We start from the raw sequence: 18,340 nt of genomic DNA on the forward strand, positions 1-18,340 counted from the left end.
TAGGTTTTTAGATCCGATGTTAAAATTTATCAATATAAAGCATTTAATGACACACGTCAATACATCCAAAATCTGTGAAAAGGCCCATTTTACAGCTGTTTATTTTATTAAATTTATTTTACAAATTAATTATGCAAACGATCCTAAAGTGTTTTCGATATTAAAAGTGTAGTTACTTAACTTATATAATAAGTTCCGATTGAAATCAGTTAAATAAATGCTGTATGATAAAATTAATTAAGCAGTAACAGGTGTGTCAATTACAGTGGTTTTAAAATAATTGTAACACAATTAACGCATCGTATTTGTGTTTATATTACGAAGTTAATAAGTTCTTTCCACGCATAAGGCTGCATCATATGCGGACCCAGAGTGCGCCCAGCACTCCTGCATAATTTACTTTACCGACTCACTAAAGTGGGTGCAATGTCCAGCTATTTCAAACGGTTACTGCAAGACAAATAGCAGCCGAGTTCAGCGTAGATGTCTTTACGTTTGTAAAATGTATCATGCATCTTTTCATCATATCATATATCATAATATAATATCATGACACAATGTGATACCTAAGGATGATGGTCGAATCAAATATTACTGTCATTTATAGAGGGTATATTTACGAACAATTGTTTGTATAGTTCTTTCTTTGACATATTTGACGCATTTTTATTAAACATTTTCGAGTGTAAACCAAACATACAGAATAACAATGATTTGCATACGATATTGAAAAAATCATTAGCTATAAATACGACCAGATCCGTAAGGTTTTTACTTGCGAAGGCAGTGTTTTCCGTTAAACACGTGGGGAAGCTAAACACTGCGATTAGTTGAGGGAAACCGGAGACGTGCCAATAGAAAATATAAATTACGACAACCTTTATTCAGACAGTCATCATTACATTATTGAATTTAATCAATTCTTAAATAAACATAATTTTGATTAATGAATAACATGTTGTTTTTAACTATTTACAGATCTGGTTTACACTTTTTTTACGACATGTTCACTGTCGGCAAACATAAACAAATATGGCGGTGTCGGAGAGCGTTCCACTTTTAATGCGACTAGTTTCAGCCTCTGTTTCAGTCTCATACAGAGCCGCAAGGATAGCTAGAGATGTTTTAATTAAAGGAGATCTTGGAATAGTCGACAAGGTAAGTAATTAGCATATTTTAAGTGCATGTCATAAAAAAATTGTAATTATAAAATTGGCTCATGACTGGACATGACTTCGTGATAATTTATTATTTTAAAATTACACATGGGTTTACAGAGTTTTTCCTACATGGCAACTTTTTCCAGGAAAGGTTCAGTGTAACCAATTGGTGATATTTTATATGAAAACATTAATCACCATTGTTGCCATGAGGTTGTGTTTGATATATGTTAAACAAATTCTTGCAACTCGATTTTTTTTATTAAATATCTAACTAATTTTAAGAATTTGAAATTCGTTCAGGACGGTGTGTTTGTCCTTAGAAGTGTATTTCAGTAAATATTTATTTACATGGTCTGTTTTTTATGCTCGTTTTATTAAATGGGACCAGTGTTCCCTACATATAACTTGCAATTCATTAAAAATTATAGGTTAAAAAATAGAACATGTAGTTTTATATTAGTTGAAGTTCTTGTTTTTAACCTTTAAATGCAATTTTAAAACCCACAGTATAATATTTTATAAAGCCCTGCTCTTCTGGGAGCACAGCAGTTTTTTCCTTCCTCATAAAGTACCGGAAAAGGGCACTTTCCCAATGAGGAAAAACCTACACACAGTCTTCGAAATTAGCACACGCCCGATAGCCCGTGGCGAGTAAAATAACTGCCGGGCACATACAAAAATTCACGTTTGTGGCCTGCCGGGCATGTAAATTATTGAAGCCAATTGACAGTTTATAAAAAAAAAACGTAAGCGGTTCTTGATATTTTCAGATCTATTTTTCAATTTTGCGAACAAACACCTTGCCGTAAGTTGTTAAACAATGAAATTCGATTGGTTTAACAACACGCACCTGCTTGCACACGTCATCGTTATTGTTTTTGACCGATGCTGTTCGGTCACATTCGGTCCTTATCGACGGTTTCTCTAGACATTAATCGAGAAGATGCTTTTTGAATCGATCATTTCAATCAAGTAATACGCTTCCGTTTTTGTCAATGTAAACAAATGTCATTGTCGACATAGAGGCAGTATCTTAGGTATGTTGATGGGGCTAAGCCCGATAAAGCACTTCCAAAATAGAAAATTGACAATGATTTAGAGAAAAAGGAAGCCAAGAAATGGTACGATGACACAAGAGAACGCTCTTTTCAAGAGCACTGGTGTAACGATCGACCGTCTTAATTCTAGTGATTGATTAGCTGTAATTGTATTCACTACTATTGAAACAAATGTTCTGCTTTACTATGTGTAGCATGTAAGTGTTAAAATGTTGTGATTTTTTATAATTTTGGTTAAAAAAGTTTGGGCATGTAAAAAATATGTTGGGCATGTAAAAATTCTTAAGTAACTGGCCCGACTGGCATGTAACTTTTCAAAGCTAATTTCGAAGACTGTACACATTTCCCAATTGCTGTAAAAAAAAAATCCCAATTGAAGGTTTCTAAATAAGGTGCAGCATTAAGTAAGTTTCCCTATGCAGGCAGTGTTTTTTTTCATTCAAAATCAGGTCCGGTAACAGGACTCATTCCCAATGGAAAAAAAGTATATATTTTTCCCAAATGGGAGCTAAAAATTCCCAATGGAACCAAAAAAAATAAAATTATTATTATTATTTTATTTTTTTATTAGATCAATATTTTGTTCATCTCCCATCCATATAAGATCAACCTTAGTAAATATAATACTGGACACACTTGTATTCTCAATTTTGAAGCATTTGTTAGCAAAACAACAACAACACTAATTTCCATATTTTTGTCAAAACGCCGCGAATTTTCCCAATCCAAAGGGACCCAGCCCCATTCCCAAAATGGTGAAAAAAAACACTGGCAGGTCTATGGCTTGAACCTTAGTAAATATAATATTGACAACTTGACAACATTTAGTTTTCAATTTTTAAGTATTAAGAGCAAAAATCAAATACACCGATTCCCAATGTGAAGACTTCATGATGCGAATTTTCCCAATTTACCTGGTAAGGGTATTTTGCGCACAATTTTTCCAATTGGGCTGGTGCAGGTACTTTTCCCAATTGGGCAAACAAAATTGCTGGAGCAGTCAGTGTGCCTTCGATTGCTGTTCAGATCACAATGTTTTTTATGCTGCAGCAATTAAAAAACATATACCATTGGGACTATCTGTGACGTTGGATGCCTTTTGAGTGGATGTTACCCAAGCAACTTTGCACATTATCCACAGCTCGCAGGGTAGCTGAGAGACTCATGCATTTGTCAGGGTCACAGGTTTTTTTGGTAATATTAGACAGTGAACAGGTCAGGGTTTTAGTCCAGCCTGAGTAGTTCAAGCTAATTATTATTGCATGTACTACACCGATCGATAGTCTTTCTTGCATAACGCATACATTGGACTCTGTGCTGGCACTTTGATATAGGTGTAAGTCACCCAGGTGACCCAAACACTTAAGTGTCTCAAGACACTTTTAAAGTCACTCAAGACACCTTAGGTGACCCAAGACACCTTGGTCACCGAAGACATCCTAGGTGACCCTAGTCACCCAAGACAACCTAGGTGACCCATGTCAACCAAACACCTAAGTCACCCAAGACACCTGAGGTGACCCTTATCACTCAAGTGATCATAGCAATCCAAGTCACATAGGACATACGAAACAGGCTTGTATAGTGATTAAAAGTGAAAAATTAGATAACTAAAAAATTATGATAATGAATCATAAATAGTGCATATATTCATTGATTCCAGTTTAAATTGAGGAAAATGTGTATCTAATCAAATGGCTAAGGAAAGCCAAAGCAAAATTTGAATGTTGGAAAACACCACTCGTTTCAGGGCTCCCCTGGCTCAAAATTTTCTTTAGCTAAATTTACCATTATAACACAAAGACATTCTTCACATTTTAACTGTTTCATTGGGATTTATGAACAAAAAGTTGAAGCCAAATTGGAATTTCTTGAGCCATATTTGCTCATTTGTATATGCCATTGGCTAATTTGGCGACTGGAAAAGCCAGCCCTGGGTTTGTTGCCATTATATATATTCCGTAGAAACAGTCAAGAAGTTACAAGTTCTTAAGTGGAAATAGCACAATTAAGTCGCTAACAATGTGCAAAGTTAGCAATATCACAATTTTTTATGAAAGAGGTTGCCCTGTCTCTTTTTAGTCTCCTCTTCCTTTTTTTAGTTTGGCTGAATTTCTCCCATTGCATCATATTTTCCATGGGTCGTTTGCCTTATATAACAGAGACCAATTTAAGGCCTCTTCAAAATGAAGAATGTTTTTGAAATTATGCAGTTTTCCATCAGAGAGACTAGGGCTGATTAGGAGCGTTTATGGAGGACTTATAGATATAAACATTTATCTTGTTGAGTACCCAGACATCCCATAAACTTTGTTGTTTATTTTCAGGGAGGAAAGAATGACCTACAAACAGAAGCAGATCGTTCTGCTCAGAGGTGTATCATTGCTTCTCTTCATAAGCAGTTTCCAAATGTAGCAATATTTGGAGAAGAGGTAAAGTACTTAAAAAAGCATGGGATTAAGTTTCCAAACAGGAACTACTCAACTTGTATTATCCCCCGCCAAAAGTCGTAAGGATATAGAAATGGTAGGCCTCGGTCTGTTTTTGTGTTACACTCTCCTGTGAGAAACTCCTACATTGTGTGTATGATTTTCATAAAACTTTTGCAGGATTATCTTTAAGTGTCAAAGCATAAATTGTGATGGTATCAGGCTTGCATTATTTTAAAGGAGAAAAATCCCTCTGGTTTTAAAATTACATATCCTTTAGGCACCTGGTCGATTTTTGCAGCGAAACGCTGTAGCGTATTGAAACGTATACAATTTTTCTTTCCTCAGAACCGGGGCTTTTTAAAGGTAACACCTACAACATTGTTAAACGTACACATTTTTCTCAATTTTCAATCCTGTGACGGTTTTTCGCGTTTTTAAAAATACATTATATGGTTTACAATGAAAATCGGGCCTAAAATACGTTTTTACCAGTCACAGTTGTTTATCGTCAAACAATTATCTGCTTGAATACGATATTATTTGTTTTAGAAATGGATGCCCCATAGCGGTTTCTACCATATTTTCATGCTTTTAGAGAGAAAAAACGTGTATGTTCTAATACGTTACAGGTGTGCAAAGGATATAATTTTGAACAAGATTTTCATTAAACTTTTACAGCATTTTTTATTTTTATTTTCAAGTGCTCCAGCGCAGATTGTTAAGGTTTTGCGAAGAAAACGTGTATTTGATGAAAAGTAGTAAATAAATAAACATGTGATACACCAATTTGTGTTTGCAATTTTTGTGAAACTTGAACATAGTAATTATCTGTAAGTGTTACAGGCCTTGTTGTCAAGGCCTTGTGATTGTTTTTAGCTCTACTGGCCATAGGCCAGAAGAGCTTATGGGATGGCATGGTGTCTGTCTGTCTGTGTGTGTGTGTGTGTGTGTGCGTGTGTTAGACTTTCTCTTGTTTATCCAATAAGGTCCACATTTTTCATCCGATCCTTTTTAAAACTTGTTCTGTGTGTTGGTATTAATGAGGACTTGAACCCTACTAAAAATGGGTTACATCAGAGTAAAAAGTCCAGAATTATCTCCTCTTGAACTTGAGACAATTGTGAAATAAGGCTTGTTTACGCAATAAAGTCCACAGTTTTCATTCAATCATTTTCCAACTTGCACAGTGTCTTTATCTGAATGATGAGTCAAATCCTATTGAAAATGAGCAATATCGGAGTTATAAGTACAGAATTATCTCTCCTTGAATTTGAGAAAAAAATGAAAATCTTTAACATTTTGCCATAACTTTTGCAATATTGAAGATAGCAACTTCATATTTGGCATGCATGTGTATCTCATGGAGCTGCACATTTTGAGTGGTGAAAGGTCAAGGTTAAGGTCATCCTTCAAGGTCAAAGGTAAAAAAATTCAAAGCGGCACAGAAGGGGACATAGTGTTTCCGACAAACACATTTCATGTTTGTTTACATATAAAGTTCTATCCTTTTGAAACTTCAACGGATGTTTTATATCATCAAGGGCCAGAACCCAATTATTGAGATCGAAGAAAATTTGTCCAACTTATTGTTGAAAAGGAGCCATTTGAAGTTTAAATGTTACGTTTCTTCTTGTTTATGCGATGAATTTCCCATTTTGGGTCTGTTTGTTTAAAACTTACTCAGATTTTTCATACTATCAAGGGCTTGAGCCCTATTGATTCCAGCCAGTAGAGCGATTCAGGCCCTCATGGGCCTCTTGTGTTTTTAAAGGAGTTATTGCCTTTCGTTTTAAATTACATATACAGGTATTGCACACTTTGAAAACTATGCCCATGGTGTTTGTGACAACATCAGGTTTGAAATCATTTTAGAAGTTTTTAGTACTTGTAATAGAAGTCCCATTTGATAAAAAAGGAACTATTTAAGAAATACATTTTACATACAAGATACTTTTCTGCCACAGACCACAGTTAAACATTTTTCAAACTCAACAATATAGTTATGTCTTAGACATGTTGATAAGATAGACTACTGATTGAACAATTTGGTACTGCAATATCAGTGTTAACTCTTTCAGTGCTGGAACCGAATTTTGAAGGCCTTTGCAAACAGTTTGGATCCAGATGAGACGCCATGTTCTGAACATGGCGTCTCATCAGGATCCAAACTGTTTGCTATTCTGATAGTATTCTTTGGAAAAGAAAATCGAAGAAAATGCTAATTTTAGAAATTCAGCAGACGACATTTTAGCAGACGACAAATTTCCCAGCATGCAAAGGGTAAAAACACTGCCCTTGCGGTTCTACAACTATACAAGGGTAGGTTAGTGTGTGTACTTGTTTGACTTACATATTATGCAGGTCAGGTCTATTTACCTGGAAATTATGATCATCCTTTTTTTCACTTCAGGATTTAGCTCCTACAACGAAAATCCCTGATGACTTTATAGAGACTGAATTTGACCAGGATGTATTGAGACATGAATGCCCAGAAAATCTTCGCAACATAAATAATGATGACGTAAGTGTTGTTAGTACTGTACAAGAAGATTAAATGAATTTGTCAATCATAACTGTTTAAAACATAGAAAAAGACATAAGATATTTAAATAAAAACTGTGAAAGGAATAGTACATGTATAACCATTAAATTTTGTTTTGGTAAACATTTCTTATTTTGTGATGATTGTCAATTAATAAGTAATAATGCAATATTTACTTTTTAATATCATCACAATATGAACATGATACTGTTGGGGTTAAACTGCTATTTCATATTACCCATTTAGTGATTTTCTTTCATTGTTTAGGTTGTCATATGGGTTGATCCTCTAGATGGGACAAAAGAATTTACGGAAGGTCAGTAACATATGTCAGTAAATGTGTGTGATTATAAAAGCTATCATTTTAAGAAGTTTAATCAATAATTCTTGTTTATTTACATACAAACCTAAAAAAACTCTTATACGTTCTCATTTTACCCAAGAACAGTAATCCAGTGAATCCACTACCTCCCCATATACATGAGGCAGCCGCAGTAGAAGTTTTCAAAACCCTTACTCCTGTGGCTGTCATTGTCCCCCTTATCTACCTGTAAACACTTACAATGTAAATAATTTTAAACTAACACCCAACTGAACATCTTTGTTCAGTTTTCACCCCTTAACCAAATTGGTGCTGTCACAAAATCTTCTATTTAGAAGGAGTGCTGTAACGGAAGAAGAAGAAGAAGAGAAGATATATTAGTTAAAACCTATTAATTTTAGATGTCACACATTGAATTGCATTGTTCTCTGCACTTTCCCCTTAATGCCCTCTTGAAGTTTCATCTGAAACCCATCAATACTTTCAAAGTGATGCTTTAGACAAGATGCATAACACAATGATGGATGTCAAGATGGAATGCATAATAAATCGTATTGCCATAATAGTGAAAACAAACTGTATTAATGTTCTGTATCAAATACAGAAGTTTCATGCTGAAAAGTTACGGTAATGAAACACATGAAAAAAGCCTTCAGCTACATATATTGTTTTAAAGGTTTTCTTGACCATGTGACGGTGCTAATTGGTATAGCAGTGAAGGGTGTGGCAACAGCAGGTGTCATCAATCAACCATTCCATAACTTTGAGGAGATTCCAAAGTATGGCAAAGCCAGGTGTATTTGGGGTGTACAGGGCTTAGGTAAGTTATTGGACTACAATAAATATTGACACTGCGGCTTTGATTTCAATTGGCATATACAGCTCAGAAAGACGAAACATGATCTATTTGGGGTTATTAAAATTCAACACACTTGTTAAATGGAATGTGTTAAATGTACTTAGACACAAACAATAATAAGACAGTTGATGTTGAAGGTTTAACATAAAATGTTGTGTTCTATGAGATCTCTTTTCATCTGATTATTACTATATTTGTAATTAAATACCAAAATATGTTTGGCTGTTTCCAGTTAAAAATGTTTTGGAATTATTGTGTAGTAGTTGGTTAAGTGTGAAATACCTGCCCCAGGGTCAGGTTGTTTTAATATACTTTTAACTACCGGTATAATAGATTAAAGTTACAGATATTTGTCAAAGATCTTGTATATTCTTGATCACAAGTCAGAATGTTATATTGCTTGTTATAATATAATGTGTTCCTTCTTTTCGACTTTGAACAGATCTCTTAGTTACCATAATTTTTTCCTATGCTAGGATCATTTGGTTTCAAACGCAATGCTCACTTGGAGGGTAACGTGATCACAACCACACGATCTCACTCAGACTACACGATAACAAAGACTGTTGAGGCCTGTGAACCCACGGAGGTGTTGCGTGTGGGAGGGGCGGGCCACAAGGTGAGCAATGTGTCATATCATGAAACAAGGCACAAAGTGAGCCTCATTCATGTACTTAAAGTGTCGTCCCTGATAAGCCAGGGCAGTCTGTAAAGTATTATCAGGGACAACACTTTCTGAAAAAACTTTCGCTAAGAAGAGTTTTCCCATAAACGCAAAATACCATAAAAGCAGAAAGAGTCATTCCTGATTAGCCTGTGCAGAATTCAGAGGCTTATATGGGACCACCTTTTACGCACATGTATGCTTTAAGTCCAGTTTTACCACAAAAAGGCTCAATTTATCAACCCATACCTAGACTTAAGAAAACAATGCCACATTGAAATGTTGTTAGTGTTTGTAATAAGTAATTCTTAATTAAAAATGCTCAATTTAAACATGGTTTAAGCTATGTTTAAAGGTACACAATTTGTAGAACAATGTTCAGGAGTTTTAATTATTCTTCAATGTATAAAGAGCATCAGTTGATTTCTATGGGCCAAGTTGTGTATAGGCATGTGTAATTGATTTCATTTGAGTGAATGAAAATATTTTAACTGTTTAAGATGTCTGCGTAGTGTTATTGACTAAATCTAAACATAATAGAATAGGCAGTACTACAGTAATACATGTAGTTAGCAATGAACAGCTGGAAGTGTAATTTAACTCTTGCATCTGCTGCATATCTAATGATGCACAGCTAAGTTTCTATGCTCTTGGATTTTTTGCACGGTTTCTTGTTGAATATGTGATTTATTGACAATGTCTTTGTAACCATTTGCAATTGCAGGTACTGTTACTAATTGAGAAAAAAGCGCACGCATACGTGTTCGCCAGTATAGGCTGCAAAAAATGGGACACATGCGCCCCCGAGGCTATCCTGCAATCTCTTGGCGGCCGCCTGACAGATATTCATGGTCACCCAATTCCGTACCATGCCAACGTCGTCCATAACAACACAGGCGGCGTGCTTGCTACAGTCGCCAACCACGATTGGTACGTGAACAAAATCAAGGAAAAGGTGGACTCGGAAACGCTGTCAAAATTTGAGTCAGTTAAAGCAGCCCCGCCTTCGCTGGAGTCACAGCTTTCCCAGCAGACCTTGAACATCCAAAACAGCAGCAGCAAGTCTGCTAATGGAAAGGTTGGCGAAGAGAAGGTAAATACCGAGAGTGAAACAACGCATCTGTAAATGATTGCAATAACCCTTCATTGCTCAGACCATGTTCTATGTCTGTCTATTGCTTGAAATATGTAAAGATAATGTAAACTAGATTAATGTTAAGATCATGTTTGACGTATCAAGCTCCCAGAAAATGTTTTGATGTTGGTAACTTAGTTTGTAAACTTTGTTGAGTTGAGAAGCCTATGACATGTAATCAGATCTTATATAAACTTATAGATTAGGGAATTTTGTTAAATTGTTTACTTGTTAAATGTCAGTCTTATCTTATTTTCCCCTATACCCATCATTGCTGTTCAAAATTAGTTGCCATGCAAAACCTGTTATGATTTCATGCCCAAAAATTGCATTTGTTAGTGAATAGTTTATATAACATACTCTGACATTGATATCCATTAATGTATATTCAGTTTATGTTAAGTGTTAACATTTATCCATTGAGAAATGTGTATGACTCCTTGTAGTATGAGATTCTGGTGTGACCAATATTAAAATCTTGTCTCATATTTTTCTCCCCAAAGTACTGTTGTAACTACATAACAATTGTTATTTAAGGTGTACTCTTAGGTTTATATATTTTAGATATTCTTTTAGACCATTAATGGGACAGTCTTTTATTATTGGGTAATATTTTATAAAGTGAAATTACACAGTCAATTATCAAGCATAAATCATACATACTCCATTATATTTTTCATTAGCCTGTGGTCAAAACTGATAAGATATATTTATGTTCCTTCATCGTTGAACCAGTTATAGCAGATTTTATGCCAGCCACATTTAAATTAATGTAAGTCAGACAATTCCTGTCTTTGAAAGCACATTGTTTTCATAGTTACTTTAGTATTACATTGACATTCCATTTACATGTTATTCTTATTTCTTTAGACAAGGAAAAGTGAAGTGAATAAAGCCACACACAAAAAGTAGCCAGTTATTTGCTGCCATCATTCCCTTGCATGCCGAAGAGCACCAGTCATAATCATATTTTGTGCATTAAATACCACTGTTAAGTGTTTACCATTTCAAATTGTGTAAGATACTGTATTTTATGAAAAAATAGCCGATTGCAGTTAAAAAATCATCACCAAACTTGTTTGTAACAGTACTGGCCGACTCATTCTTCAGCCAAACTTTTACGCCTTCGGAACAGACTGCTGTGTACTTTTTGGGTGCAAGTCTGTTTCCCTAACTGTTTTAAGTATTCAGGGTCAGAAAATTCAGTTGCCAATTTTGTAAATTTTATCACAAGAGTATTTTGCAATATAAAAGTGATTTGTTATTTATTACCAGTTTTTCTCTCAGGTCTTTCAAAATTAGAGTCATGTAAGGGGTGGACAATTTAAGTCATCAAATAAAACACAAGTGCCATTAGTAAGAAATGATAGGATGTGTTTAAGTGGTATCTTATCTTTAAATGTTTATCAGATTTTGTCAGCCCTTTGTTGGGTCTAGAGATGTCTATCATAAAAAAATTAGAAACTGATTACAAATAGGATATGTGGTTCATTTTGTATTTTAAATCACCTGAGCACAAGATGCTCATGGTGAGCGTTTATGATTGCCATTTGTCCTTTGTGCGTGGTGCAGCGTCAACATTTGCCTTGTTAACACTCTTGAGGCCACATTTTTTGTCTGATCATCATGAAACTTGGTCAGAAGATTTGTCCCAATGTTATTTTGGACGAGTTCAAAAATGGTTCAGGTTGGTTGAAAAACATTGCCACCAGGAGCGGGGCATTTTTCCTTAAATGGCTATAGTAAAATCTTGTTAACACTCTAGAGGACACATTTATTGTCTAATCATCATGAAACATGGTCAGAAGTATAGTCCCAATGATATCTTGGACAATTTCAAAAATGGTTCCGGTTGATTGAAAAACATGGCCATTTGGGGGCGGGGCATTTTTCCTGATATGGCTAGTAAAACCTTGTTACCACTATAGAGGACACATTTATTGACTGATCTTCAGGAAACTTGGTCAGAAGATTTGTCCGGATGGTATCTTGGACAAATTTGAAAATGGTTCTGGTTGGTTGAAAAACATGGCCATCATGGAGTGGGGCATTTTTCCTGATATGGCTATATACATGAATGACTTTAGTAAAATCTTGTTAACACTCTAGAGAACACATTCATTTTCCAATCTTCTTGAAACTTGGTCAGAAGATTATTTGCAATGATATCTTGGGTGAGTTCGAAAATGGTTCGGTTTGGTTTTAAAACATGGCGGCCAGGGGGGCGGGGCATTTTTCCTTATTTGGCTATAGTTAAAACTTGTTTACAGTCACATTTATTTTCCGATGTTCATGAAAGTTTGTCAGAAAATTTGTTTTAATAATAACTTGGACGAGTTTTAAAATAGTTCCGGTCTTTTGAAAAAACATTGCCACCTTGGGGCGGGGAATTTATGCTTATTTGGCTATAGAAAAACACTTGTTAGCACTCTAAAAGTTACATGTAAAGTTCACTCTTCATGAAACTTGGTCAGAACATTTATCTTATGATATCTTGTGCTGCACAGAACAGTTCGGTTCTTTTGTATCTCAGGTGAGCGACTTTGGGCCTTTCAGGCCCTCTTGTTTATTATTGGTCTTTTTATCTGAAAACACCATACTGTTGATCATTGTCAGGAAAAATAGTTGTGTTTAAATGTTAATGTAGGAATATCATTCTTATTATTGAATACAAAACATAAACCACTCTTTTAGTCTTATTAATTTGTTAAATTCACTTAAAAAAGATATGCATGAATTATATGTTATTTGTAATCAAATATTTGTTTTTATAACTTTGTGGAGCATATGATGCATAATTGTTAGATTGTGTTAAATTAAATCAGGGTAGACACTAAACTGTAAGTGCTTTGTTGCATATATTTAACATTAACATATTAAAAATCAGGAAAAAAAACAGTTAACTTACTGAAGTAAAAGCATCATAAATATTTCTGTTGTATTATACTGCAAATTCATTCATATCGATACAGCTTTACTTCATAAGGGTTTTACTTGAAATATCAAGTGTCAGCTTAGCTTAAAGTATGATGCACTCTCAGCAGTATCTGGATTGCAATACTCTGTATGTGTGCATGGATTACATCGATATTACCTAATGTTTTTCATATCTGCGGTAACTCAGGCTTAATTATACCCCCACAAACGAAGTTTAGGAGGGTATATGGGAGTGAGCTGGTCTGTCTGTCTGTTGGTCTGTCTGTCGGTCAGTGGGTCTGTCGGTCCGTATTTAGTGTCCGCTCTCTTATTCAAGTTGTTTTCATCCGATCTTCACCAAACTTGGTCAGATGTTGTATCAAGATGATGTCTAGGTCAAGTTCGAATATGGGTCATGCAGGGGGGTCACTTAGTGCGTTTCAAACATTCAGCATGGTTCTGCTGTTTTATTTGAAGACAACATGCAAAATATTCTGTGTTAATGCGGTATGTGGAGGTATTCGTCACATCTGTGACAAAGCTCTAGTTGTTTTTGTGAAAAAAATGGTATCGTCAACACAAGTAATAATGATTTTGAAGTATTTAGTGTGTTAAAATAAATTATATATTTGTTGTGTATAGATAAGAGTTTCTAACTTTGTTTTTCTTATATTCGGAAATATTATTAGTATCAGTTATATAGTTTATTATAAAATTAAATATATTAAATATTTGACCAATCTTATCTGGTTGTACATACTATTTCTTTGTAATGGAAAATATCATAATTATAAGTTATATAGTTAAATACAAGATATATATTAAATGTTTGACTAAGTAGTATGTTAGTACATAACAATTAATTTCGGCTTGAAACTATTTGAATTTCATATATTATTGTTGTATTTTGGATCTTTTTTTATGCTGCTTATGTTTTAAGCCATGTATAATTCATGTACTATTAGAATAGCCGTTGTCTAACGTTTTGTTTTTCTCATTTTCTAATAGCAATAATGATTAAAACAAATTTATTACATAATTCCCAATATAATAATAAGACAATTATATTAATATCAGGCATTTGATTTACTGGTTTACCAATTAATTGTGTTTTAAACATGTTTTCCAATGAATTGTGTTTTAAACAGGTTTACCAATGAATTGTGTTTTAAACAGAAATTATTTCTTGATCTCAGTAAAAAGTGGCTTTTATAAATTTGGGCCCAGGTGACTTAACATGACATTCGGGATGCAATAAAATCACATTGATGTGTTGTTTTATGAACAGAATAATTTACACTTAACTCAATCATGTAAAGTTGATTGTCATTAACATACATATAAAATACAACATGCATTGAAGTACACACTAAACACACATCATTTTTAAGAAATGTTAAACAGGAAATAAACATATTTTGTGAACATATTTCATCTAGGCAAAAGGTTCAGTTTAAAGTGACTTTAAGGGGGTTTAATGAATGTGCATAAAGTGTCGTCCCAGATCAGCCTGTGTAGTTTGCATAGTGAAGTTTCTGGAAAAAAAACATTACTAAAAACATGCAATAATAACAAAGATTAAAACTATTACATCCATTTTGCTATGAACACTTCCTTATATGATTTGTTGAAATAAACACTATTATTATTTGTTACACTTGTGTCCTCAAATTCATTTATGCATACTTGTGGTATTTTGATGTGTGCTGTATTTTCCAAGTCAACAAAGAAAGATGTTAATTTCTCTAAATATAATTGTTGAAAAATCACAATGAATGTGCCGAAGTGTGTTGAGTCATTAGATTTATTATCAGTAAAGCATTTTATACACTGCATAGTTTAAGGTCAAAGTTTGTGCATAATACATAATGTTGTAATGTGTGTGCAATAGTTGTATGTTTTGTGATATCAAACGAAATCATTGCCAACAAATGAGGTATTACGCAATCGTTTACAATTTTGATCGCTCATTGAAATCTCATCTTCATCCTATAAAAAATATTTAAGAAAAAATGTTATCATTTTTTATGGACAATTATGCTATTTTGAATCATGTAGAATTGAATTGCAAGATGCATGTGGGAATCAAACTTTAAGGAATGGAATAATAAGAAGGCATGTAGGAATTAAGCCACGGAGAATTAAATCATACGAGTACATGATGGAATTTACAATGAAAATCAAGGCCAATAGAGGAATTAAATCAATAAGAATAAAATCACATGAGCACATGTAGGCATTAACCAATGATGAATTTAATCAAAAGATGGAATTAACTAAAGATGCTAGAAAGCCATGTATTAGAATGAGAGTTATTTGTTTGTCATTCAACACAAAAATTATTATTCATATTATAAAACTTGTGTGCCTTTCTTTTTGAAGGAGTGGGGAGGGGGCATATTGCTTTGCTTTTTTTCTTGTCAGTCAGACTGTCTGTCTCTCTCTCGACTATCCATTTCTTAGATATCGAGAGAAAGCTTTTACCTACAACCATGTTAATTGGTATGATGTTAACTTGAGAGCTCAGCAGGTTAAGGTCAAGGGGCTTGTCACAGTATGTTCATTTCTCAATGTGTCTTACCTTGAAAAAAAATTGACCTAAGGTCTTTGTGATTGGTGAAGCAGTTACTTCTGAGAGAGGGAAGACACCTATAAATTTTGAGACTACCAGGTCAAAGGTCAAGCTTACAGGGTCTTGCAACAGGGTATTTTTGCCTTTATTTTTAGAATGCTGACCTGTGATCATGCATCTTGTGATTATAGTATTTACTACATAAGAAAAAAATCCGCATTTTGATTTTTGGGTTAGCACGTCAAAGGTCAAGGTTGCATGTGCTTGTACCTAGAAAGAATTTTTTGACCTGAGATCATCGAAATTGATATCATGGTTTCTTGAGAGGATATGATGTATGATTATTTGGTGGTCAACAGGTCACAGGTCAAGGTCTCAATGGCTTGTAAAAGGAATTTTGATCCCACACAATTAGTTTAGGTCACTTTGACATTTGATAATAGAAATTGGTGTAGTGGTTACTTGAAAAGATAGAAATAGATCTAATAAAATGGAGGTAATCAGGTCAAAGTAGCTTGTATTATGAAATAGGTTCACACACTATGATCTCTAAGGATTATATAAATTAGTATGCTGGTAAGTCTTGATGTAGGATCACGCCAAATGATTTTCAAACCAAAAGATCGAAGGTCAAGGTCACAGGGACGCTTGCTGCAAGTTGGGGGGGGGGGGGGGGTTTGGCAAATATGTTTTTGATTGAATAAAAGCTTAAATTGACTATACCACTCTGAGAATGTGGACTTTACTTTTAAATGTTGATGAGTAGTTAAATTATCGGGCGATTTTCTATAGGAATTTTATAATGGTTGTTGTATGACATATACAGCGTTTCTCTTACTCAGTAAGGAAATGTATTTCTTGTTTCTTTTTAAATAAAGAAAACCTTATTTCATACATAAAAAGACATCAGTTAAGCTACTTGTATTTGACGAATAATTCCTAAAAGTTAAAACAACTCATGGTATTGAATATTTAAACCATTTTATTCCAGTACTGATATTGTAATGGAGCTGATTTTTAAGTTTCTTTATGGTTATAAATACATATTTAACATTTTAGAACTAACAGAATTCTGTCTTAATCTAGCATCTCTCTTGGTATCGGTTAACTTGTTTCAAGCTTTTTCTTATGCTGCGCAGCTATTCCAGGGGTGGCAAAATTCATAATTGTCAATATTGTATGGTATGTAACAGAACATGTTTGGACTATGTTGTTAGAATTTTTTGTTAAAACTTTATACCAACAGCAAGCAAACAGGAAAATTCAGTCTAAACGTTCATACTGACATGAAAGGCTTGACACAATTTTGCCCCTTTACATAGTACCTGCCTAACAGTTCATTGTTGTGTATGTAGTAATTTTCTCATCTAGGAACCCAATGCTGCAAAGCAAGAGCGAATGGCAAGGAAACGCCGTCTGGAAGAGGGGGACTCAAAACTCTAGAGATACACTGCTGTTGCAAGTGGAGACAATACTTGTTGAGATCTCTACACATTTGGGAACAGCTCAGGGAAAATCGGGCTTAATGCACATGCAGTGTCATCCCTCTGTTTGCACAGGCTAATCAGGGACAACTCTTTCCCCTTTTATGGAATTTTTCTTTTAAAGAAATTGTTTTCCACGCAAAAATCTAGAATAAATGTAAAGTGTAGTTCCTGATTAGCCTCTGCAGACTGCACAGGCTAACCTGGGACCACACTTGACACACATGCATGTAGCCCAGTTTTCCCTGAGGGCTGTTCATTTGCAGTTTCACAATTTGTCTATCTTTTGTTTGCATTCACATTTGTAGTTTATATTTACGTTCTAAACCAAATCTAAACTTTGATTTAACATTACCTGAACTTTCAGTTTTCTGTTTGCAAACAACACTTATAATCATCTTGATTACATCTTGTTTAAAAACTTACATATTTATTTTGATGTTTTTGTATATAGGCATGCAAAGTAGTTTTTATATAACTACCACTTTAAATACAATGTAATAGAGTGTGCTTATACTAAGTAAAATATGCCATGCACGATTGTCTATAGATAGTGGTTATGTGTTAAGCTAATCATTTCATCAAGGAAAAACTGTTAAAAGTCTACGATTACAATACATTATTCATTATGTATTTTTATGTAGTAGTAAGATATACATGTAAATTAATTATGTTGAACATCTGTCATTTAATGTGTATGTTTGGAGGTTAATGTTAAAAGAGAGTTAAAATAACAATGTTTTAGTTCCAAACGCTGATGTAAATTCAGTTTCACTTAGCTTAAATTTGTACTAACCTTACATTCACAATATTTTCCCTGGCTGTTATTTGATTTATAGATTTCATCACAGCATGTTGAGAACTGAGGTTTACATCTTGTGTATCTTTTTATTATGTTAAGTAGCAATATATTATGTAGCGAAATTGTGAATAGTTCTTCCATATATGCTTCATTTTCGTCTGTTTTTTTTATATAGCCAAAGAAACTGTAGGTAAATAAACATAAGTAAATTTGGGCTTGTTGATTCTTCATGTATTTTACTAACCACTTTGTGTTATTCTGTATGCCTTTGCCTGCAATACGATATAATCTTCTAATATCAAGTATGTGAATTTGTGAACAGATGATCCTAAAATTATATGAAAATCTCTCAAGGATTGATTGTCGCTTATTCATATGCTGTAATTTGTAA

At 34.0% G+C, this 18,340-nt stretch overlaps 1 protein-coding gene across 2 annotated transcripts; it reads left to right on the forward strand.

Moving 5' to 3' along the window:
* The first annotated feature begins 993 nt into the window (after nucleotides 1–993).
* Nucleotides 994–18,161, forward strand: LOC127875105 (3'(2'),5'-bisphosphate nucleotidase 1-like). Of its 2 annotated transcripts, none has more exons than XM_052419929.1 (8): nucleotides 994–1,158; nucleotides 4,549–4,653; nucleotides 7,064–7,174; nucleotides 7,463–7,511; nucleotides 8,194–8,337; nucleotides 8,853–8,995; nucleotides 9,765–10,133; nucleotides 11,046–18,161. In XM_052419929.1, the coding sequence occupies exons 1-8, from the start codon at nucleotides 1,033–1,035 to the stop codon at nucleotides 11,085–11,087; spliced, it is 1,089 nt and encodes a 362-aa protein (XP_052275889.1). In that variant the 5' UTR covers nucleotides 994–1,032; the 3' UTR covers nucleotides 11,088–18,161. The 2 variants fall into 2 exon arrangements, with proteins under 2 accessions (XP_052275889.1, XP_052275888.1); XM_052419928.1 differs by having other exon boundaries at nucleotides 17,035–18,161.
* Nucleotides 18,162–18,340: the final 179 nt, after the last annotated feature.

This window comes from Dreissena polymorpha, chromosome 3 (assembly GCF_020536995.1).
Source record: "Dreissena polymorpha isolate Duluth1 chromosome 3, UMN_Dpol_1.0, whole genome shotgun sequence".
In the NCBI taxonomy this organism is placed as follows: domain Eukaryota; kingdom Metazoa; phylum Mollusca; class Bivalvia; order Myida; family Dreissenidae; genus Dreissena; species Dreissena polymorpha.